Genomic DNA, 24445 nt, shown 5'->3' on the forward strand with positions numbered 1-24445 from the left:
CAAGCATATTCTGAAGTCATTCCAAAAAGTTTAACCTCTCTTAAACCTTGGCCACTCAAGATAAAAGGAGGCAGCACGCTGGACAGGAAAGATTTACTGGTAGAAAAAAGTATCTACATAAGGGAGAAGTTCATTCCCTTCTTAGGGGGTGATAAATTATTTTTGGATGCCTAAAGCTCTGCTCACAGATATAAATGTAAATCTCTGCAGAAACATAGTTTCGAAGAGCAAAGACAGCAACAAAATTAAAATTTGCTTTTAAATCTCCATCCTCCTTTAAGAGCTAACAGCATATGCTTTTACATCATTTGTTTTGTCTTGCACATTGTTTCTATTTGTCCACAGTTCTCAGCTCTATTAGTGTTTCTCGTACGCAATATATGGTTACTCACACTAACCTCAAATCGTAGACTCTCAAAAGGAAACTTTCTGGGGATTCAAAGGAACGTTCTCACGGGGAAGCTTTACTACAAACACTCCTTATGCTAAAAAAAATATTGAGCCAGTTCTGTGTTATCAATCCCATAGTATCTAATTAAAAGATCAAGGACTTTGGTTAAAGATTTGGAGGGGAAAAACCAGCATTAAGAGCAAGTTTGACTTATTTTAGAAGCAGCTTCTTAGGCAGATCGCATTCAGCCAAAAAAGAAACAAAACGTTACCTACTACTAAGTAACAGGAAACACGTTTCGTGCTATGGGAGAATCCTCTAAAGTTACTTTACATTCAACTGCCCTGTCCTTGTAAGGCTATTAATCCAAAATTGCACAGTCTGGAATATCCTAAAGCCAGCTTGAATCCTCATCTCACCCCAGCTAAAAATCTGACGTGTGCCTCTGAAGCCCATACTCAGTGTTATTTAAGGAAGAAACAGAACTCTGTTATAACAAACAGCTCTGTAAGTGACAGTTATTGCACAACTGCCAGACCGTGTGGCATTTGCCTCGGTATGAAAACAGAGCCCGCGCGCGTACTGCCTCCAGGATGCAAAATCCTGGAGAGTGGCATAACTCCGTTCCTCTAAAGACGCCTTAACCGAATTGTCAACCAAATCTTCTGCTAAACATCACGTGTGTTCAAAAACTGTGCTGCTGTTGATTTTAGGTCAAAAGTTCCTTTATGTAAAAGAAAAGTGATTTATGATACGAAAGCCTTACGGATTTGCCTTTTGGTTGAAAAAAAGCGTTCAGTGATGCTAGTCTTACACAACCCCTTAGCGGGCATAAAATTAGTCAATAACTAAAAAATGATGGGTGTGGAAGTTTTCTAGAGCAATTAACATCTGCCTCAAAGGCACAATATTTGCAGTTCTACATATTCCACCACTTGAGATCTGAATACAAACTTGATATGATCTTAGAGGAATAAGCTTGATCGCTTGAGCTGACCTGACATAAAGAGCCAGCACTGCTTTCACGTTGAAGAGATTCCTCCGTCTTGTAGCGGTCTTTCCGGTCAGTTGGCCTTTTTCTATCTGAATTATCGGCAGCCTGTAAAAGCTCATCCAATCCCTTTGTTTCCCTCCCTCCCAATCAGACCCTTAAGGTTTTTAGATTTCCTTTGATCTCAGGCTTAGCCTTGAGAAGACTATCCCCCTCCCCTCCATGCCGAATTGAGTCGGCAATTGATACTGTAATTCCTCTGAAGAAACATACCTAAAAGCTAACTTAACTTTAACATTTCATGCTTGGTTTCTAATGACATCTCCGTAATCTCTTTTGTACCTACATTCATTCTGCTCGGATAGGTATCAACACTACAGTTCAACAGGGAAACTAACTGCTTCATACTAAAGCTCACTACCTAATTTCAAATCTATTTAGGACAACGACTTGTCAGCAACCACTGTGAGATTTCTCAGAATAAGCAGTTTGTATTATTGCTTAATATCCTTTTGCCATCCTGGCAATTTCACATCAGCTAGATTTCAGGACCCTTAAAGCACGGTCTGGCTAATCTTTAGGCTGGAAGAATTCTACATGTTAGAGAAAGCACTTAGCTTAGATGAGAAAAAAAATGTAACGGAGAAATGATAGCCCAAATCCCAAGTGACTGTCCTACATGTATAACACTGCAGTAACTCTAGCATCCGTTTGATTCAAGAGTATATAATGAGAGAAACCATTCCTTTTCCAAACAGAAATAACCTATTGTATTCTGCTCTGCTTAGCTCAGCCTTTCTCTTTATTAGAGCCTATTAATTAGCACTGCAGTATCCAGTTTCCTGAAATGCTACTGCTTAGTGTTATTGCCTAAAAGGAACATTACATTCAGGGTTAAGCTTAAAACCACCAACTTGAATATTTAATGCTAGACTAGCTGATGTTTACAACAAGAGCCCATGAACTCTCATTGCATAACAATGTAATGCCATCAGCTAGGCGCCCACATATGAAATACACAAAAGTAAAAGCTATTTTACGCTATATTAGACTTGAGATACGTGAGTGATACTGTATCAATTAGTCACTGATCTGATGCACTCCTTCGATTAAAGAAGGCAAATGAAACATTTGTTTTATAGAGGAACGTCCGTACGTTTAAGTCACATCATACAGGTAAACTGTGTTTTCCGCATGTAAATGCACATTGTTTCTTTCCAAAAGCACAAGTGTAATATATTTAATCATTTATGCAGGGGAGTGAGTGGGGAGGAGTTCTGGTGCTGACAACCACTTCTGTGCCTATTAACTATTCATAAACACTCAATAGCTCTGGGAGAAGCCTTTGAAGCAATAGTAAAGGCTTGGCAAAGCTTTTATCATCTGAAATTTAAAACATGAAATTTCCATGTTTACAGCTACCACACCACTACTCAACTGTCATATGTCAAGGTTTTCATGCTAAAACTCAAAGCCACGACACGTTACAGAGTACAGACTTTTTTCTTTCGCAGTCTTAAACAGGCACATGGGCCCCACCTTTAGAGAAACCAACGGATTTACTGGATGCATTACAACCCAAACTGTGCTTGAATTACATCCCAAATCATCCGAAGGGAGTTATCAACTAAGTGTTGATAACAGAGGTCACATATACATTTTATTGTCCAAGTCACTTTAAAAAGCTAGCAGTCTCTCTAAGTCTACATCAGGCCAGCCATTAGTTTTGCCCCACCTTTACTCACTCAAAATACTTTGCAGCAGCTTTTCCAAAACGTAGCCAAATTCTCCATGAACCCTTACGAACTGGCAGTAGATTGAGAGATTTAATCTTTAGAAGCCGAGCTCAATAACGGAAGAAAATACACCGTCGTTTATAAACAATAGCAGGCATTTTAATTCCCTCTCCCAGATAAGCAATATTAAGTATTGCACGTTTCTGAAGGCAAAGGCCTCATCATGCTCCATGGAGCTTATAATATATGGTTGAAATGTGACAGAGGAAACAAAAAGTAAGGAAGCTCACCCTTTAAAGAGACATTTTACCTTTGACAAATGAAAGCTCCTTAGCCGTTGCATACTACAGTTACATATTACACGGTTCTGTAATGCCCACAGTTACAATTTGTGAGGTTAGGGTCAGTCTTTGTTAACTGTACAGAATATCCAAAATAGCAATATGAAATCATTGGCTTTCTCAAGCGCCCTGGACTGATATAAACAAGCAAACCTGGAATGCTAAAGGAGCTCACAGTTCACTTTCCCGTAAAGTTTTAGCACTGGCTGGGAGGAACTGTTGACTGAATGGGTCTCTAAAAAATGGTTAATGAAGATTTATAGAGGTCAAAACTTTAGAAAGTACCAAGCAATACCATCTCAGCTGGAGTCAGCCTGCCAAGACCCAGGATATCTGGAATACTTTCGGATTCTCTGAATTATTCTACACATGTTAACTGCTTAATTTTGAATTCTTAAGCTGCAGATAGTGGCTAACAAATCAAAGAGCTAGTTGGAATTAAAAATGTGCAATATATGTTTGGCTTGTTCCTGTTGCTAAGCTACTAAGACCAAGTTATGACTACAAGATTGTTACTAACTTGTAGGTGCATTTCTAAAAAGGCACTGCAACATCAACTTAAGCATAGCAATAATGGATAGATTAAAGTCATAAATTAGAATTTGTTTCAGTAGTTGTACAGCATTCAGTGACTTCCAGATCTTTCTGATTCACAGTGTCTTTCAATCCAAAGAGCTCTCATTGCCAGCTTTAGTTTTTTTGCTGAGATTTCTGGAAAATGTAAACACATCAACCATTCAACCACTGTTGAATTCGAAATAGACTTTTCAAGAGACTCTTTCCTTCAGCTGCTGAACATCCCAGGGCTTATGAGAGAAGTAGGACAAGTCAATGATCTGCCAAATCATGAATAGAGAGAAAAGTTACTCTAATACTTGCAAGCACAAAGTGTATAATATACTGACTGGCCTAGGATTTCAGTCATCTCAAATAATTTCAGAAGGTTTCAGTGACCAAAGGTTACTCTGAGATGAGGAACGCAAGCACGTATAGGAAAGCTTAATTCTTAAGATTCAATGTGCATCTGTAAGGACGAGCCTTATCTGCATACCCTTGGACCAAGGCTTCTGGTTCTTTAGCTTCGGTATGAGCCAAGTCAGCTGGTTGTGTTACCACATTTCTCCAGGAGCTCCTTCTCAGAAACAGTTTCTCAAGCCAAATTAATCTGACTGGGCAAACAACTGAATGTTGCTTTTATCAAAACAAGATGCAGAGGGAATATTACGGCAGTTTAATGGCGATATGCAACCCCTTTGGTGAGGAACAGATACAGCTCATGTTGAGGCAGACAGATGTTGAGACTGAGAAAACTAAACAGAACCATGTAAGAGGTACTTACCAAACAGACTAGATAAGTCAATCATGAATTAATTAACCCTTAAGTGAATCCAGCATTGTTTGCACGAGCGGAGAGCTAAAGACTTCAAGAAGTTTCCAAACTGCTAACATTTGTAAGAAGGTAACTTCATTTCCTTATCTGTACAGCATAAAATATCACCATTGCATCACCACAGTCTTTTGCATTTGTCTATTTGCCAGCTTTTCTAAAAAAAGGGAGCTCTTTTCTTCCCTTCCCCCAAATCTCAATGCTATTTGGATCACTGGTGTTAGAGGAGGAAGGGAAGAGATTTTTTTCAATTATCTGGAGGAAACAGATTTGCTAGAAGAGCTCACAAAAGAAATGGAAACTAGTAGAGTGGTCCATAATTAAGGGGATGCTTTGTTTATACAGTCTGACCTTACTCATTTGGTAAGGTAAATTCAGCTTAGCTAGCTATACATTTTAAAAACCCAAGTGCCAGCACAAACAAGAAAGTGAACAAAAAACTATATAGGTCACTTACAAAACTGGGGGTCTCCTCCAGGAAAAGCAGGATGCAAGCATTTTGTATTCACGGTAGACAGCAACTGAACCAAAACTGCTAGTGCAATTCAAATGACTCAGGCCTCTAAAGCTTGGCTTATCCGAAAGATACAAAATCTCAGAAGAAGTCAAGGACATCAGAAACTTTCCTAGATGAAGTTGCATGTGGTTTATTCAACAAGTCGGGTTGATCAGAAAGCGCCTGTTTTGGGGACAGTTGTAATCTATTTTACCAATAGATCTATCTATCTTACCAACAGATCCCAAAAGAACTCCCGAGCTCTGAAAAAGAAAGTTTTCAGGGAAGTTGGGAGGAACAGCTCATGAGCATCTCTCATGAGAATGAGGTACTGACTACTGACCCACTTGTTGGTCTAAAATAAGCTATTCATTTCATATGAAAACACATTTTGAGCTGTATGAAGAGTGCAGAAAGGAATTTGTACATTGCCTGTTCTTACATTTCATCTTTTACGCCCTGCTGTCATATCTAATGCAAAAATACAGACGTTTCATTTGGAAGGCCATCCTTTAAATTTTTAAACAACACTGTAAATATTATTCAATGAACATTTAGAGAGTTGTTTGGGTACCTCTACTTCTGTTTGGCTGCAACTGGGCATGTTCTAAGGCACAACTGCGTGTATTAGCCAAAAAAAGCATAAGCAGACATATAATGTATATATGTTGTATACACACTTACACTATGTACAAACATATTATTAATTTATTCACACATGGAAGCATGCTCAGTCTAGTTCTTCCATTCACCTTCATGCAGTATTTTCTGATATCTGACAGAACACGATTGCTGGATTGGATAAAGGTAACGTCAGAAGTCGTTAATACTGTTTGGCAGTTTATCTGGAAACCTCATTATAGCACTCTCCCTGAGACGCAACATCATCTACTTCCGACTGTAATCCCCGTTTTCCCTCCATTTTATCCAAAAACTATTTGTATCACGGTAAGGATCTGGAAAAGTATTAATGACTTGCTACATTACAGTGCAACCAACAGTCCTAGGAACATTCTTTGCTAGTATGTCTGATTCAGTTAAAATACAAAGTTACCGAATTACTTGCTAATTTGAGGCTTGCAAGCAGTTTGGGGCAGAAGCTTTAACACAATTCAATGACAAGAACTTCCACCGATCACTAGATCCATCTGAATTTTTAAGTCATCTAATCGAGTTGAACAATTTGGGCCTTAAGGAGTCTACATACTACTCGAAAAAGAACAAACTCTGAATACTTATTTCCTTTCATCAGGTTACCAGTGAACATCGCATAATACAAACAAGTTTCTCGATAAAGGATTTATAAGTTTAAAGATAAACTAGGCACCTTAACCATGTAAAACAAGATTCACTAGTGGCTTGAAATACAGGTAACATTTCATTAACAGCTGGAAAGGCAAATTATACAACAAATACTACAACCTGAAGCATTTGTCCATAAATGAAACAGTTTAATTGCAGTCCTTTATAGTCTGGTGCTGTTTCCGGTTTCTAGAATATTTACTTTTTACAAAGAATTTTAGGCGCTTTTAAGCTTGCACGTTTTACCTGTAAACTCAAAACTTAATCCAGCTTAAGCTTTTAGAGAGGGAAGTGATATTAAATAGAGAATGCAGATACACAACTCCTCCCCACTTAAAAAGATAGTCATACCATTCAATCTGTGGCACAGACAAGAACAAAAAAATTCCTTATTGCCAGAATCTATTTTTAGTTTGCAGCCCCCACTTCCTTCTTCTTGCATTTTAACCAATGCAAAAAAGAAAAGTAAGGTTTGGTTTAAAAGAAGTGAGAATTACTTACCGATTTGTAACAACACGGGTGTTACCAAAGCTGTCTCCATGGCGTAACAAAATTCCCTGCCAAACATTACTGCACCATGCATCACCCAGAGGCGTATCGGTATCCGGTCTATGGATCCTTCACTAATGGTCTCCTCTCTACTTTCATTCTCCTTGTTTTCTGGTTTCTGAAGCTGTGCCACAGGTAGGTCTTGAACTTGCATAGATTCCGAGTCAGCGTTCTGAGGAGCCATTTTCATCACCATAAAAAATATATATATTTATTATATCTATATAAATAATACTACCATATCTCCAAGGACAACTCAGGGCGTCTTCTCTTTCAGCTTCTGTTCCCCAGGCAAGTAATGCTTATATTCCTTGTATACAAACAAGTATCTTGCAGCTTCTTGTATAAGTATGAGACATTAAGAACGAAAAGCTATTTGGTAGGAATTTCAACATATGGCTTGCTGGTTTACTGTGAGTTAGAGTTAAAAATCCATAATTGCCATTCAGTTAATACCAGTTTCATAATTATTATTGAAGAAGTGCTGAAGTTGTTTTTCTTGCTACAGAGAGGTGGAAAGGCGACACAAAGAGGTGCTCCACTGTTAATCCCCATCGAGTGGCTGATTAATCTGCAACAAAAAACAACCTTTTAAAAAATTTCAATAGCATTTTTCAGGATATTACCCCCCTCCCCTTTTAACCATATACCCTGTTTCCTGCTTACTGTTTTCCATTGTCCTTGCTTGGTGTAGGGTCTTTTATTCCACATTCCCTCCTACCCTTGGACTTCCCATTAAAATGCAGTTGTTTGTGATGTTTAAATGATGCTTAGCTGCACTCAAATAAGTTCCTCCAGTTTGTGGTCCTACACCGCACACACACCTGTGGTTCTCAGAATATCTAGCATAAGACTAACAATTCTGAGAAATTTAATGCCAGTCCCATTTCAGAAACAGCTAGGATATTCTAGTACTGTGCCAGGAGGATGATTCAGAGATTGCCATTTCCTCACTAGCCACTAGTATAAATCCCAGTTTATACTTCCGGAAGTTAATTACTTTACAGTAGCACCTAACACCCAAAGGCCCCCTCAAGCTTCCACAATTCTAGAAAGTCGATTATGCCACCTGGTAGAGAAGTTCACGCTGTGGGAACTGAGACCGTCTTACAATGAAGATATTCCTCAAACCAACATCAGTGGAAACAAGCCATTAGGAATAACATTAAGATCAATATTTAAACTTTTAATGAAGAGAAATATGGCATACGCATCCATCTTGACTTTTTCTCTGCATACAAGAGCAGGACACCTTGGTCACTACATCCTACGAGGCCTCTGAAGTCCGTAATAGGAGAATGATGCAAACCTTCCACTGTACGTTACTTCTAATCTATATTCCAGCCAGGCAACACAAGCTTCTCCTGCATATCCCTCATCCGTGCCACAGACAAAGTCTCAGCAAACATGCATATCATGCCATTTCAATGAAAATGTGAATGTTTTTGAGCACACAGAGGGGAAAAAAAGCATTTTATAAGAAAATACATAACATTTGTAGCAGAAGAATCCATATTCACTAAATGTGACTGGTTTTGTATCCCAGCACGAAATCACTCGGTGTATAGTTGCACGAGATGCTGGCTTTGGCAGCAAAGCTGGCTTACGAAGGTCCCCTGCTGCAGTTCACTACTCCTTCAGTTGTGGCAATGGAAACTGTGTGCTACAGGACAAACCAGATCAGTAAGCAATGAACCTAAAAGGGAGCCTCAAGAAAAAGATGACAAGTTTGGGGGGTTAACTCAGATCACATCTGTAACCCCATTTCAGTGTGACTCTACACCCTCTTCTACTCAAACTGCAGCCCGTGAGCATCTTCACGAGCACTCCTTACTGCTGATACCAGCCTCAGAGCTGGATTGCCAGGGTGCTTCCCGCATATAGTTTTTTCTTCCAGCTGAAAGTACCTTTTCTGCTTTTAGCATTGCTCCAGTCCTACTGTTCTGATGTACTGTAGGATTGCTTTAAATAAGGGCAAGGTGTCCTGGAGAATTATCTGTTCTGCTCATTTATGAGGTTATTCCTTAGAAGGAAAGAAACAACAACAACAAAAAATCATCTTTGTCTTGTTGCGGCAAGACCCTCAAATTGGTCAGATCTATAAGATGAAGCTGCCTGTACCCTTTCATTAAATAAGTATCATACAACAACTCTCAAAAGCTAGAGTTCATGAGCAGAATCTAAAGGAGTGAGCTTTTTTTTTTTTTTTTTTTTTAGAAAACAGTGTGAGAAGGAACAGAAATAAAAAGGGTTCTGCAAAGAAATTTTACTTGCTGCTCCCTGTGATCTCGTAGGAAACGTTCTTCCCATCAGGTTTTCCAGGTTCCTTCAGTTCAGAAGCTTTTTAGTGACTTTCTAGGTTTTACTAAACCTTAGACAAACTGTCTGCATCCCTGGGAAAGGTTTCTTCTTGCCACCTCTCAGACTAAAGTGTTCACAGCTTTGAACTCCTGCAACCTCTGCTCTTCCTGCGGTTTCTCTGCTTGCTGGATCTCACGCTCTCTTTTTGTCCGTCTCCTCTCATTCCCAGATGGACTCCTGCTCTGCAGGCTCTGCCGCTGGGAGGGAGGAGGTGATGCTTCCCCTTCTTGCCTCACAGCTCCCCCCCTCCCCGATCCGATGCACAGCCGGAATATAGCAAACCGGCGCTGCCTCCTGTGCGTGGCAAGGAGGTCACCAAGTTTACTCAGATTTTGAGGAGAATGACTAGAGCAGTAACCCTAATACTGGGGTCAACTCAAAACACTGGCATTTTATTCTCCTAGGCTCCCCCAGATTACTGGAGCACTCAGATTTGATCACCTTGATAACAAACTGATACCACAGTTTGCTTTAGTCAGTCAAACCTTTACATCATGTGAGAAAAGTTAGAATAACTTACTTATCCTGAATGCAGGTGCTTTATGTTGTTTAAGTTCCAAGTTTATTAATCTATAAACAACAAACAGCTCAGGACAAAAGGTCTCAAGAAACTGTTTCTCCACCCACTCAGTACCAGCAGGGGCAGTTGAGATGCCCTGCTTAGGGTTACTGAACTATGGCACAATACGAAGAACATGAACAAATACATTTAATTAAACTCCTTGCCTTTGTAACGCATTTTCCTCCCATATGCCAGGGTTTGGATTTGTTATGTTCCTGCATGTGGTAGAGCCCATTTGTCTCCTTCCAGTAGTAATTACAGTGCTGAACTTACACCAGGAGGGGAACATACGTGATTCTCTTACCTTACTTCAGTGTCTGAGGTTTCAGCTGACTCCTTGAATGGCTAATAGTTTATCATAAATATGAAGTTAAGTACTGTGTGTATTTAAAAAAAACAAAAAACAAAACGCCCCCCCCAGAAGTTCTGGCTGAGTAAAGCCTACAAAGTACAGGTTCCAGACCTGGGGCATTATTTTAATCACAGACTAATAAAACATCTAATAACTGGCAGACTCATTATACAAAATTCCATTCATTAGAATTTAACAAGTTTACATATCAGCTCTTATTACTCAGAAATCACTCCAAACATGTAGAAGGCATTCTCTTCCTCAGACCAGTCACAGACTAAGGGCCACGGATAGCATGCTGTATTAGATGGCTACAGATATGATAGGCTTTTTTTCCCCTCATGCTTAACTTCCCCTCATTTCACTGCCTAGGAGGCATTTGATTCAGTTTCCCTAAATACCTCATTTACAGGGTAGCAGAACGAGGGACGGACAGGCCCAGAGCTCATCGTACCAGAGTATTTTATGATGCCCTGGGGCAGCCTGAACACGCAAACAGGATGAACCAGCCTGGGAGCATTTATCACTGGCAAGGGATAAAGAGGCAGGACAAAAGAGGCTATCTGAGATTTGGGCCATTTCAGCAAGACTCTTAAGGTATGCCTGAAAAAGTTGTGCTTGAAGTGGAAGATGAGGGACCAGATAACTTAAGAGACAGGAATAAGGTATGATAGACAGAGGTAGACTTTAAGTTGTAATTGATACAGATAAGAACAATATCTTTTAAGCATGCCAAAAAAAGCAGTTACAGTATTCAAGTGCAATAGCAAGAAGCAGAATGGACAGGTTTTATCTAATGGAACAGAGAATTACTGTTCCATTATGCCAATTTTGTGGTAAGCATAATACTAGTCTTCCTTCAGCACATTCATCTGGCTCCAAATGCGTGCCTAACATAAGAGTCTGAGAATGACAGCCTCTCAGAAAGGTTTCTTTTATGAGTCCCGTTGTGTTCATACTCATTTTAGGTTGATCCAGATTCTGTTGCTTCTCTTCCAAGTTCATTTTGAATTTGGCAAGTTTGAATAGTGGCATTCTGCCTTATCGAAACGGGAGGTAACTTTATTTACCTGCTGGAAGCAGGTATTACAGACGTTTACACGTACTGAGGAACTCCAGAGTGAATGGCATGTGAAGAGTTGGATTAAAATACCGAGGAAAGCACGCTTCCATCTCTGGGTCTAGCACAAATAGTTCTTTCTTCACCTTTGTCAGCTAGGAAAACCAAGTTTTACTTGATAAGATTTTTCTAATACAGTAAAATAAATCACTTTACTCATGAGGTTCAAAGGCTTCATTTCATTGAAAATCACAACTAAGACACAGGCCAGTATTATTTTCTTTTCTTTTGAAAAGGGATAAATTGGGCTTAGATTTTTACCTACCATTCAGATATAGTGTAGGTATTAAAAGAGCTGGTAACCCTTCCCCAAGCAGGAGTGGAGAAGCACAGCAGCAATACGCTTTAGAAAGACAACTTCCCTTTCATCTGTACCTTTGGGACCATCAAGACATGCAGTAGTGAAATAACAATAGCTTAAAAATGTACATTGGCAAATAAGACAGTATTTGTCTCAAGACGACCATGTCACACATTCTGCCATCCGCTCTCACTATTACTTTCCACAAGGCTTTAACTAACAAAATTAAGAAAGTAGAATTTCATCCACAGAAAGGGGTTTACAGCTTTACTTTCAGACACTGTACAGAGGTTGAGCATGAAGAAAACTTTAGATACATTCCTGATCTTGTAAAGTGTGTATGGGGAGGTGCGGAAGGATTACACTAGCTCTTCTTCAACCTAATTGCAGATGTTTCTCTTCACCCTTTGGCCACATAGCAACAATGACACAACCTATAAAGTGGTAGTTAATATTTCAACAAAACAGGCAAGTCACATATTCTGAAAACAAATCTGTAAGCAAAAACTTGTTAAAAGCCGCTCAAATGCTTGTAAAGCTTATCTGTTATACTTTTACTCCCTTGCATCTAGGCAAAAGTCATAACAGGAGCGCATGAAGCCCAGAACGACATGTTACAGGCTTGGCGAGGCTATAGCACAATAACCCTGTGCGGCAACAGGCAGCGTCTGCAGACCGAGCCAGAGGAATGCTACCGCCTTCTTTGGGTTTCCAAAGGAGAGAAACAGTTATATAGATCATATCTGTGGCCCACAAAATTCAGTGTTTTGTCCCTAGCGAGCGCCAAGATGCCAGAGAAGTGCTAAACGCTCATGCTAGACAATTATCCAACACGATACCTCAGGCAAATGGCTTCTGTCATAGTTCACAGCATGTTTTTTTTTCCTCCTTAAACACAATTTAAGACTTAGAGGTTGACAAGTAATGTTTTTGCATTTGTGATACCATCACCCAGAGATCAGATGATGGGTAGCACACCCATCGATCCCAAAATAGAGCATAAACGGGGTTAACAGTGATCTTGTCCAAATCCTTTAAGACAGAACTATTTTGATGCATGTCTCCAGATCTCTGTTGCTTACAAGGAACAGGAATGCACTGTTCTACAAGCAGCTAGGTTGTCTGAACCAGTGCCAAAGCATATGACTTTAATTAAGTTACAAAGTATGCAGTAAACTTCAGGTAATCACATACATACTTTATTAAGTAGCAATAAAGTTTGGCAAGTTCAATGGGCCCAACTGCATACCATGAGAAAATTTCAACTCTTCAGGAGGGCTTTTTTCCTCTGAAGCCTTCAGGCAATATTGAGGCATTTGTCGGCCTAAGAAACAATTCGTTTCAACAGGGGAGGTGTGTACTATTTGTAAAATGTACAGTCTTGAAGGGAAAAATAAGCACGACCTAAGAAAAAGTGGAGCAGGCAAACTGAAAAAGGCAGAACAGCTCTGTCGAAATGCTAATGAATATAAGGGGGCGAAGGGGATTGAGCAGAGGCAAGCTACCCCCTTCTCTCATCCTGGTCTTTAAAGCTTATTGCATTAACTTCCAGTCACTGATCTAGCCAGCAATTTTCTTCAAGATCTGCATCTTCCATTACCATTATACTGTCTTTTACATGCAAGTGCACAGGCTCCATAATGCCTTGCCTAGTACTATCCTGTAATTCCTGAGCCCATCTCAGACATACATGCGAGCAGCCATTCTGTTTCACCTTATGCTAGGCTGGCAAGCCTACGATTGCCCAGTTACGCTATTTATTTGTCTGATACTTAATGACTTTCTTCCAAGTTGGTTTGTGCTGAGGTCTTCAAGTAACTCGGCCATCTCTTGGAAAGTCGTCTAGACTGACCGAATTCAGTATAGTTTTAATTAGCACTCTCAGTCTCCCATGTCAGCACTGGAGAGAAAGGCATTCCGAGCAGAGATGGCTTTTCCTCAGACTAAACGTTTGACTGAACACTTCTACCTCTACATTGCTGACAAATGTCACTTATTATTCCATCTAGGATTAAATGCAAAAAGGAGACTCACTTTCTGCTTCAATTGGCTTGCAAAGCCATACATTGCTTGGAGTTGTGCCTTTTCTAACGCACAAGAGTAAAGTGACGTTTGTCCAAGGAAATTCCTAAACTTCAGTTCAAATCCTCTAGCGCTCTACCATACCAGCGGAGCAATAGCACGGTCCTGTGAAAGAGCTAATCTTCAAGGTAAGGCTATCCTGCATCATTCTGTGAGCATAGCTATATTGAGAATTGCTTGCTTTTCAAAACGTTAAAAACAATCCCGTAGGACGCTGATCTAAGTGACTTTGTACCGAAACAGACGACTCTCTGCACAATTTATTTTGTTCTACAGATCTGCTAGAGGGATGGTTGCTTCCACCATGGAGGCAGCAGCAGCTGAAACCAGATAAATAGTCCTTGCAAATCTGATCACAGCTTCCAACTACAATGGCACACCATGCTTTTTCTAGGGCAACTTGTTTTGCAAGCAAGGGTAGTTTCGTTCCAGTCAACTGCTTGCATAGGAATACCACACAAAACACTTTACCAGTTTATTATGCCGATTATACTCTAAGTTTCTCAATCACTTTAAGCCGGCATAAACAAGTGTTTCCTCTCAAAGCAGCAAGTTCTTCTTTTTTTTCACCCCATGTTCCTTACTCCCACCTCTTCCTGCGTAGCCACGTAAGCATTTACAAAGTGAACCAGACAGTGAAACCGATCTAGGTTAAAAACCAACCTGTAAGAGCATAGCCAAAAAATTGGAAAAAAAATCCTTTAAGTCAGGTAAGTTTTATCTGATTGCGTGGCTGCATCGACCCGCACGCTGGCATAACGAGGGGAGGGAGAAACAGGAGCAGCTGGAATTATTACTCGGGGTAGCACCAGCAACTCAGAGCTGCTGGGAAACTGCAGGCCGCAGAGAGGAAAGAAGCTGTCAGTGGATCCCTGCAGCAACAAGGTCAAAAAGCGGACTCACCTGCTCGGCTCACGACTCCCCCTTTGCAGAAGGCAGAAAAAGGATCTTCAGTCATGCTGCGAGTGCTATCGCTTATTCTGCCTCCCAGTACTTTGCAGAGGCGAGGCAGAATACCACTTGCTTAGCCAAGAGGCAGCTATTCTCTCCCTGGCTGTTTTGCAGCTCTGTTGCTAATTATTAGCAGCTGTTTATAGTAACAGAGCTGGCCACAGGGGAAGTTTCTTTGGCCCATGTCAAGACTCAAGCGTTTAGCCGCTGCAATAGGAAGAAATGCATCTAGAAAACATACCTGAAGTCTTTGGCCCAGCTGGACAAACGCACTCAACTACTCTACTTGAAGTTTATTAAATGAGAAGGTGTCCTTCCGAGGTCAGAAGGTGTTGTCCCTTCATATACGTTTAGGGGCAAAAATCCTGGGACTTTGCAGAACCGCAACCTTCTAAATGGGTCACGAGGCCATTGGTTCAAAGAGGCAGGTAGTTGTAATCATAAGCAGGTAGTTGTTTAAATTCCCATTAAGACTACGCACCTAGTTAAATGGGAATAGAGAAAGCGGCAGCTAAAAGTCTTTCTATAAATCGATCTGCATCAGCCCTAACAAAGGGGAAAGACTATAGTAGTTTGGGAATTAAAAAAAATGCTGTTATACTGCATATTACTTAACAACAGTTTCATATTTGAGCAACATTACTCCAGATATTGAGAGGAAAGGGAACAGTCAACCTCTAATTTTAAAATTGTATTACATTAAACTGGACTAACCTGTTCTGAACCATTAAAAGCCTGCCAAAGGAAAAAGGTTAAGGATAACTGGGTGCAATTTGACATGTCCTAACATTTAATCCATCATTCGGGTAATCAAAGGCATTGAAACAAAACAGCACAAAACAGCTTGTTTTACAAGACTATCATGCCTAAGCAATCCTGACACCGAGCAAAGACTTCTTAGATGAGATTTTTAACAAGTTAATTCTGAGACTTGAGATTGGTTTCATAAAAAAGAAAGAAAAAACACCGGAACCAATGCAGCAGCTTTGAATCATAACCTGCTTTTGAGGATATCACACAATTCTAGGCCACAGAAGCAAGGACCAACGGGCCGGAGGGAGAAATCATTCAGCAGCACATTGGGAATGGAGAGGGTATGGAGCAATCCATCTCACACAGTGAAGCAGCTTTTTTCCCCCCCTCTTCCTGAAATGCAAGTTTTCGCCTGCCTTGAGGACTCTTCATATTCCATAATCCAGACGATGCCTTTTATGAGCTCTGCCTTACTGTTGTTTAAGCTGGGGCATAACTTGTGAAAATTATATACAACTAAGAAGTGAGTGATTCTGACAGTTCCCCCACAAAAAGGCCAGCCATCTGACACCCTCAACTCCCCCAACAGATCCAGTTGAAATACAATCGAACAGCAAGGGTATATGCCATTTCATATAGAAAGGGTTAACAAATACTCGTTGTGCCTTTTCCTTGGTATATATAAAAGTTCCAAAAATTATTAAAACCTGACAAAAACCGGGTTCCAACTCCAGCATTGTCAATATCAAACCTCCCATAAAGTCGCCCACTTGCTTCTCTCCATTACACACAGCCTCGCTATCTTGCCATCTTCTTTCCACCCCCTTCCAGCTTACTCAAAAAATGACCAAGAACAAGACTCTTGCTAATGCTGAAAGAAGTGATGATGCACTGTGGTGGCTTAGAGAAAAATTGCTGTGCCTGACAAACTGCCCTGATGGGCTTTTTCCTGCCCAGACATGAACTGCTGAGACAAAGAGAGAGCTTAAGACTTCAATATGGAGAGAGAGAGGTCCTCATGAAATCAGGAGGAACATCTTTGTAAGACAGTACTATTCTTCTTTGTATTTTGGGGGCCAATGCCATTTGGCAAGCCTGATTATACTATTGGGGGGGAAAAAAAAAAGTAGGAAATCATGGGTCTTTATGAAGTTACTGAAACAATTCTGGGAAGCCATCTTTTTAAAAGGGATCCAGAATTTAATGCGAGACAGACTTTATTCAGTGGATTGGATATTATACTACTCCCTAAAGGCACAGGCTGTTACTAATATTAGATCAGATTACATTGTTAAATCACTGCTGCTGCTGTTTTTACTAGGAAATACTTTATTTTCTTAAACTGGGAAAGGTAGCATTATCTGATTAAACTTACTTTTGGTTTACTGCTAGATAAAAAAATTCATATATGCTCCTGTTCAGCCTCATGGTTATTGATACAAATACATTAAAGAAGTAAACAGGCATAAACAGCAACAGAGAAGCCTTCCTAGTGGGTTTTGGTAACACGGTACTAAGCAGCAGCTTCATACTACAGCAAAGACACAGGCATGTCCTTATTCATGACAGCAGGATCTCCAAGTAGCACGATCTGCCCAAAAAACTGATTGAAGGTTAAGGGCAGGATACCAAGCACTAACAGCTAACATTCAAAAGCTAATGTAATAACCCAGTCACTATGAGGAACTCAAAGACTCATTGGGATGAAGACCACTCAGGCTAGTGTGAAAACAGCATTGCTGCTATGATTTGAAGTTGCTTCAAATAACAGAACTTTCACTAAGAAAAGGCACTAATTTGGTCAGATAGGCAAGGCAGACTTCAGAGCCTGGCATGGAATAACTATGGTCCAGTCTGGGCATGCCATACTAAAAAAAATCCTCAAGATTTTAAACCATGTTAAACACGAGAATTATCTTCCATCAGAAGTAAATTGATTCGTTATCTCTCTGTCACAATAAGGTAGGAGAATGGAGGAAAACAAGTTTAAGGTTATTATCAGAAAACATCTCAATATATTACCAAATGGATTAACTAGAACAATCTTACCTTTTTGCAGAAGGAAGGACGTCTAACCCAATAAGGTTGGTGGTGCAAGAGTAACCCTAGCTATCAGCACATCGTTGCCACTAGCATCTTTTGCGAGTTATTTTACTAAGGCTGTCCTCTTGATTGCACAGTGTGGGAAATGAATTGTAGCAGTGTAACCATTTGCAAATTACTCTCCAGAATGAGCAATACTTTCTGTAATAGGTTGAGACTAGTATTTTGCATGAATATTCATCCGTAAAGAAAATTAAGGCCAGGACAAGTTAGTCCTATGTACGCAGTGCTATATATTTCTTGCAGATGTTACTGTACCTCGGATAAAGAGTGCAGTACCTTCTTTATAATTAGTTCAAATTCTGGTACGTGAAAATAGTCATTGCTCTGAAAATCCTCAGGCTGTACGAATTAGTTTCTTCAGGCTGTAAATGCTTAAGAATTCCAAATACTACCAGAATACATTTTAGACAATTACAGAAGTTATTCAATAGATCAAAACATAAAGAACACAGCACAGACATTCATAAGTTGACTTTCTCTAGTACATTATTAATGTCTGCAAGTCTAACTTACTGAAAGTACCTCCAGTTACCAGTCCCTAAATGCAATACTGTCATTCATTTCACAAAACTCTATTCAAGTAAGCTTTTGAAAGCATCCGTAGAACTGTGTTCACTCTCCAAACAGAGAGAAGTTAGCTTTTGGCCAGCTTTTACTAACTTTGAGGAAATGATTGCTCACTCAGAGGAAAACCAAAACAACTCAGAAAAGCATTTCTCATGTGTCAGATTCCCTGAAGGGTTTGTAAACAGCTAAATATAACCGTTTATATCACCTTCCACTATATATTATTTTGCCTCCTCCAGTGGACTTACAGACCAAACTGGTACATCAAAATAGCGATAGCGTGGTAATCCAGAAGCAATCGTTTACAGTTTGAAGAGCAACCTGCAGTTTGAGCCAGCGTTGATCCAACGTAATTGCTAGAATCAGTCTGTCCATAGCCAGTGTAAAGGAAAAAGATGCCTTCCCTTCTGCCTCTCCCTTAACCCCAGCTTGGTGCAAGTTCCCCTCATTTGGAGCAAGGAAGAATAATCTAGCATCCCTTGATAGGCTTAAATGGAGCAGGCTGCTGTAATATTGAAAAAAGGAATGAAGGTATTTTAATATCGAGAGAAGTTTTCATTTCTTACTTCCTCCCCGCCGTCCAAGGAGGCCTCCCTCTAATGCAACCGCATTGTAGATGGTGCAATAAAACAGCTGCTTCTCAGCCACAAGACATCAAGCACAGTATAGGTTACTTAGTGCTAACGGGGGACATAGCTATACATTAAAGTAGACTTATTTGGCGTAGCAGCTTTGGAAATCCTCTTTATTGCCCTCCTCAAAGAAATAAAGCTATTACAAAGAAGTATCAAGTCCCAAATATGAGAAAGCACACTCTATAAAAAGTACAGCTAGGTCACTTGAAGAACAGATCCCCATTCCCTTTTTTCAGTCTGTCCCAAATACCAGCCAAATACCACGTTCATACCAAACGCCACGTTCATTGCCATGAAGTATGGTTATTTGATATAGTTTCTGAATTATTTACCTAAACATTGGAACCCTCCCAGCAGTGACCCACCATCAGTATATTTTAAGTGAGGAGTAAAATAAAGAATCAACATTAAGAATACTCTTTGTACCAGAAGAATGCTGTTCTGCCAGTATCAATATGGATAAATTAATGCTTAGAAGGGTAGCATCATAACACTTAATTTAGGCCATATTTAAAGCTTTTAGAAACAATATAGTAAGAACGTCCATAAACAGTAATGTGTGATTTTAAACTAAGTAGGTGAAATAAAGCATTTAAGAGTTATAGTTTCTAGGATAAAAAAAATATAGCTCAGGAACAGATCACATTTTGGCCAATATGGCATACTTACAAATCGTTTGCCTTAGAAAAGTTTAGAGCAAGTAATACAAATTTAGACAGTGGGTTTATAGGCAGCCCTGCAGAAAGCTGATGGTCACATGTCACAACTAAACTTCTTACATATTTTGATTTTTGACTATGAATGTAAGTAATTTGGAAGTTACTGCCAGTCACTCTTATAAGATCCACATCATCCATGCCATTTTAAGCAGTGTACACCTAGATCACGACGGGCTGAAACTTGTGGCCTTCCCATCACAGGTCTGTACCAAAGCTGAGGTACTTTTTTTTTTTTATACTCTGCTTCTGTATCAGCACAATCACTGGAGGGAGTGGAGGGAGTCTTACAGCTGACAGCCACCTTAGGCAGCTGACAATGAGAGTAACCACATCTCACGCTTCATCTAGGTTTAGTCCTGTCACATTCAGATAATTTGACTGTGCTTTGTCAGGCCATCAACTTTTCCTCCCTGCCTGCTGCAAAATACACAAATTGCTATCCCTTCTTCAGAGATGGGACCGTTCTGCGAGATCGGGACAGACATCCATGCGACTGTAAGCAGCATCCTTCAACCTAGAGCATACATGCAGCACCCAGCAGTGCTAATAGGGAAGCTCACGCCCCTCATAGGCCCCTCACAGTGCCATTTTCCAGGGGCAGAGTGGTTAAGAGGAATCAGCATAATGGTTTCCTCAACTGCACCATAACTATCTGTCAAGAGTGAGCCTGGCCTGTCACAAGGAGATAGAGCGGGCAGTAGAGATGCCAACATAAGTTTAACTGGCTTGAACGTTGAGCCTTTATCAGCCCTAGCTTACACTTAGCAGTTAGCCTTACCAAGTATTACGTACCCCAAAAGCACCGATGCTGACTGGAAAGCATCTCATCTCTTGCAGCTGCCTTCTGTTAGAAGACTATCGAACCTACTTCTTCAAGTTACCTAAAACATGCTAGGCCATTCTTGCTTGAATATTTAGCAGTATAAAATCTTGCTGCAATATTTTATAGTGCACTAGGCAGGTTTCTTCTAGCAGGAGGAGAGTTTCTATGCATAAAGGGGTAGTTAGAGTCAACAAATCATAGCCAACACAGCCACAGTTGCAAGATTCAAAGGGATTGTGCTTGAGTAATTTTCTAGATGCAGGGTTGCTGGCAAAACGAACACGGGAATGAGAAGTTCAGCTTATGCAAGCACGATTGATTGTTTAGAAAACAAAGCTAATCTAGTGGTTGTTTCTTTACACACAGCTAATTGCACATGAGCTAGAGTACCTTTTGAGATCATTCTCAGAGGTAGACTGAATTGTGGTCAGATAGCATCACCAGTATTGCTGCAAGCAGGTAGAGCTGCTTTAACACTTGCAGACACTGATAGTAGCGCCTGGGAAAAGCGAGCTGGACACTGAGGAAAAAGCTGAAATTTCAGTAAATGGGAGAGTTATACTAAAATGCAACAGCCGAGTTGCTGGGCTATCCTACCACTTGCCTAATATCCTTGGAAAAGCACGTGATCCTCTGTTTCAGAAGTATGCTTGCTACATGGATATCAAGCAAAGGTTTTCTTCTTGTTCTACTGCCCTTGATAGTTTTCTGAAGTCTCACACCACATGGAAAATTCAGTTGGGAGAGAGGGAGAGAAGTAGCAAGCTGAACATCAGAAAAACAGGTTTTGTGCCTTTGCTATTTAAAAGGCCACCAAAAAGAACATACAACTAGTGTAAGCCATCTTCAGAGCAAGGAAAACAGAAGGGACTTCATAGACCATGTGAATAGACTTTCAATGGAAATGAGGACTAAAACTTAAGTTTAGGATCCCAGAATTGGACAGGTATATATAGACAGAGGCTTTGAGCTTCTCGTTATTCACAGAATAGGTCAGAGGAAGCAGTGATCAGAGCTGGACAAGGAACACTGCTTTTATCACACTGAAAAGCAGCTGTTTGCTTATGCACTTTAACAGTTCAACACAAGCCTTCTTTAAAGTATTAGACTATTTTTGAACGATAACAGAGTTAAGAATATAGGCTTAATAAGGTAGTTAAATGGCTCTCCGTTCATCTTCTCTCACCCCCACACCTTTATTGTGCTTCTTGAAGTTTGGGGTTGCACCACTGATTTTTCCTCATCTTGCCTCACTCCTGTTCAGTCTGGCTTCACCTCTGCTGTTCTGCTCAAAAGATAGAAGGATTTTTTTTATCCTTTGACACAGCACAAGTCCACCCCCAAAACCAGAATATTCTTTTCACGTTCCAATAATTTCCAGCCTCTCCTGATATTGGCAGTATTTTAGTACCCCCTCATTCTCCACTCATGCAGAACTCCCATTCTCACCAGGCAGCCTCAACTGCAAATGGTTCCCATCTCAATGCTGTTAACAAACCTTCTTAGCTTCTGTTCTTTGCTCTGGTTTAACCTTTCTTGTGGTTCAGCAGGAGCTGCTGCAAATAGGAACACCCTGAGCTAGGACATTCAGCTCTTTGCTCTAAGCTTTTATTGCTTTACATTCTCTGATCTTATAAGCTTAAAAGATGGTAAGTCTTTTCATTGCTGCTTTGGAAAGCTGATCCTGACCTCATGGGATTCTAGATATTATATTTCTCAGCTCCATGGTTTCCCTATCACTCCTCTGATCAACTCTGCTGGCTTCTACTTCCTGCAACATACTAGTTTTTCTACTTTCAACATTTACTTGGCGATGATCTTCCAGAAGATGACTGCTTACAGGTGAAAAAACAGCAGCAACCTGAGCAAGGAACATCAGCAATCACATGCAGATGTCAGATAAAAACCATGATGTGAGGACAAATGCACCTAGCTGAAGCTGTTAGGCTTTTTGGACAGGACAAACCTCAGAAAGGGATGATTTATGTGGAACAGAGGAAGTCATTAGCTTATTTCTGTGGAGGTGATAGAGGACAGTCATCACTCCTAAAATAAAGGGATGACTTGAATGAAAGGAAGTTGCAAAACCAGAGTCATGTACTTGAATGACTATTGCATAACATTACCTAATTTATTCCAAAAGCCTTTTAGGTCTTCAGAGTTTTTCTTTAAAGAATTGTTCTACTTTTAACTGGATGTTTTTCTTATCAGTTTGTTCTGGTACAAAACAGTGGTTTGGCTTCCAACCCAGTTCCCATGAAGTCAGTTAACTCAAAGGATTCTTTTATTCCTCTCCCCTACAGGAGTTGAGAAGGCACAGTAGGTTTGTCTCCTCAGTTTTTTCCACTGCTTTGGGCTGGTTCCCCTCACTGTTTGAGATGTTCATAGACAGAACTTTGTTGGAGTTAACAGATCAGCCATTCAGGTTAAGGAAAACTTTGCCAATTACATGGTAAAGACTTCACTTTGACATATGAGGAGCAGACAAAGATGTTACCTTGGTATAGAGACACATACACTAGGTCTAGAGTATAGAAAGCATTAGACTTGCTGAGAGTATGTAGGTATTAAGAGTGGGCCTCAAATCAGAAATATCCCTTGAATGAGCCTTTCAGCAAGTGGTAGAGTTATCCCAGTCTCCAGACTGTGGTAACATTAGTTGTTTAGCCTAGAATTTCCAAAAACTCCATTCCAAGTACTTTGGCATATTGGATGATTTGTTGCATACCTTTTCCATTTTCAGTTAGAGATGACTTCAGTTGACTCTAGTTGTTTGGAATCAATTTAATTGTCACTCAAGAGGTCTCCCAGAAAAAAAAAAGCACTTCTGAAAGAAGAAGGTTCCAATCAATTAGGAGTGATGTAGGATTTCACAGGCCTTATTAATAGGCAGTAGATGCCAATCATCACTATATTAAGACTCTGGCAATCTTGGATAAAACCACCACAAGTGGGTAGGACACGCAAACTTACACCAGTTTCACAGTACACCAATTTCACAGCAAAAGATGTAAAGAGTAGTGATCGAAATATAATTTATATGGGAACTTCATATAAAGTCATGAGCTCACATGCTGAGAGCTGGTTTATTGAACAAGGATCTGAGGACTGCAAGAGATTAAAGAACAGCCTGAAACAAAATTGATAAATTGGCAAATAATTATTCAAACACAGCTCCTGCTAACAAATAACTGCATAGATGTAGAACGGAAAAAGGATTATACATTTTTTCCACAAAGATCTAGGCATTATAGCACAAATGCAGAACACAAGTCACTATCCTGTTGAAAGGCAGGCCATAAGTAGAAGTGTCTAGAGGTAGGGATTATTTCACATAAATAAAATGCCACATTGAGTACAACATTCAGTTTGTGTACTTGGTGAACAAAGCACGCTGTACTTCAGAACAGATGTGGGCCAACTAGAAAAAGCCGGGGGAGAATAACAGAAAGGACAATAAAACCCAGAAGACGCAATCAAGTGACAAGCATGAACTTATTCCATTTAAATCAAGTAAGACTTGACAGCAGGTTTCAAATATGAGCTGTTGAAAGGACAACATGAAGTGATCTCTCCTTCACCAGAGAAGTAATGACTTGCTTAAGCTGTAACCAGGAGAATAACAGGGGATTTCCACATGCTACCAGCAATAGAAGTGTCATTAGCCATCAAGAAAGAAAAAAAGGTTCACTCCTTCCTTACCACACTCATTACTCATGACTTTGAGGCTCTAAAGGCTGAGGCTACTCCTTTCAATCCTTGACTCTTCGGTTGGTTCTGAACTAACACACGATTGCCTAGCTACTGCATTCCATGACCGCAGATAGGCTCCTGTGTCACACCTTCCCTTTTATGTCTTCACAGATAACACAGGCAATTTAAGAAAGACCAAGTGTTTAATTCTTGCAGCGTGTGAACAA

At 40.1% G+C, this 24445-nt stretch overlaps 1 protein-coding gene across 9 annotated transcripts in view; it reads right to left on the reverse strand.

The window, feature by feature from the left end:
• The window catches only part of SLC45A4 (solute carrier family 45 member 4), a 92380-nt gene that overhangs the window by 32216 nt on the left and 35719 nt on the right, over positions 1-24445 (reverse strand). For 5 of the 9 annotated variants that reach the window (XM_009683782.2, XM_068933445.1, XM_068933442.1 and 2 more), the window contains exon 2: positions 7146-7764. In XM_009683782.2, coding sequence (XP_009682077.2) covers positions 7146-7389 — 244 coding nt within the window. In that variant the 5' untranslated portion in view covers positions 7390-7764. Of the gene's footprint in view, positions 1-7145; positions 7765-17724; positions 17999-21719; positions 21811-23253; positions 23287-24445 lie in introns of those variants that run through there. The other 4 variants (XM_068933443.1, XM_068933444.1, XM_068933446.1 and 1 more) reach the window with 4 other exon arrangements.

This window comes from Struthio camelus, chromosome 2, assembly GCF_040807025.1.
Source record: "Struthio camelus isolate bStrCam1 chromosome 2, bStrCam1.hap1, whole genome shotgun sequence".
NCBI classification, from domain to species: Eukaryota; Metazoa; Chordata; class Aves; order Struthioniformes; family Struthionidae; genus Struthio; species Struthio camelus.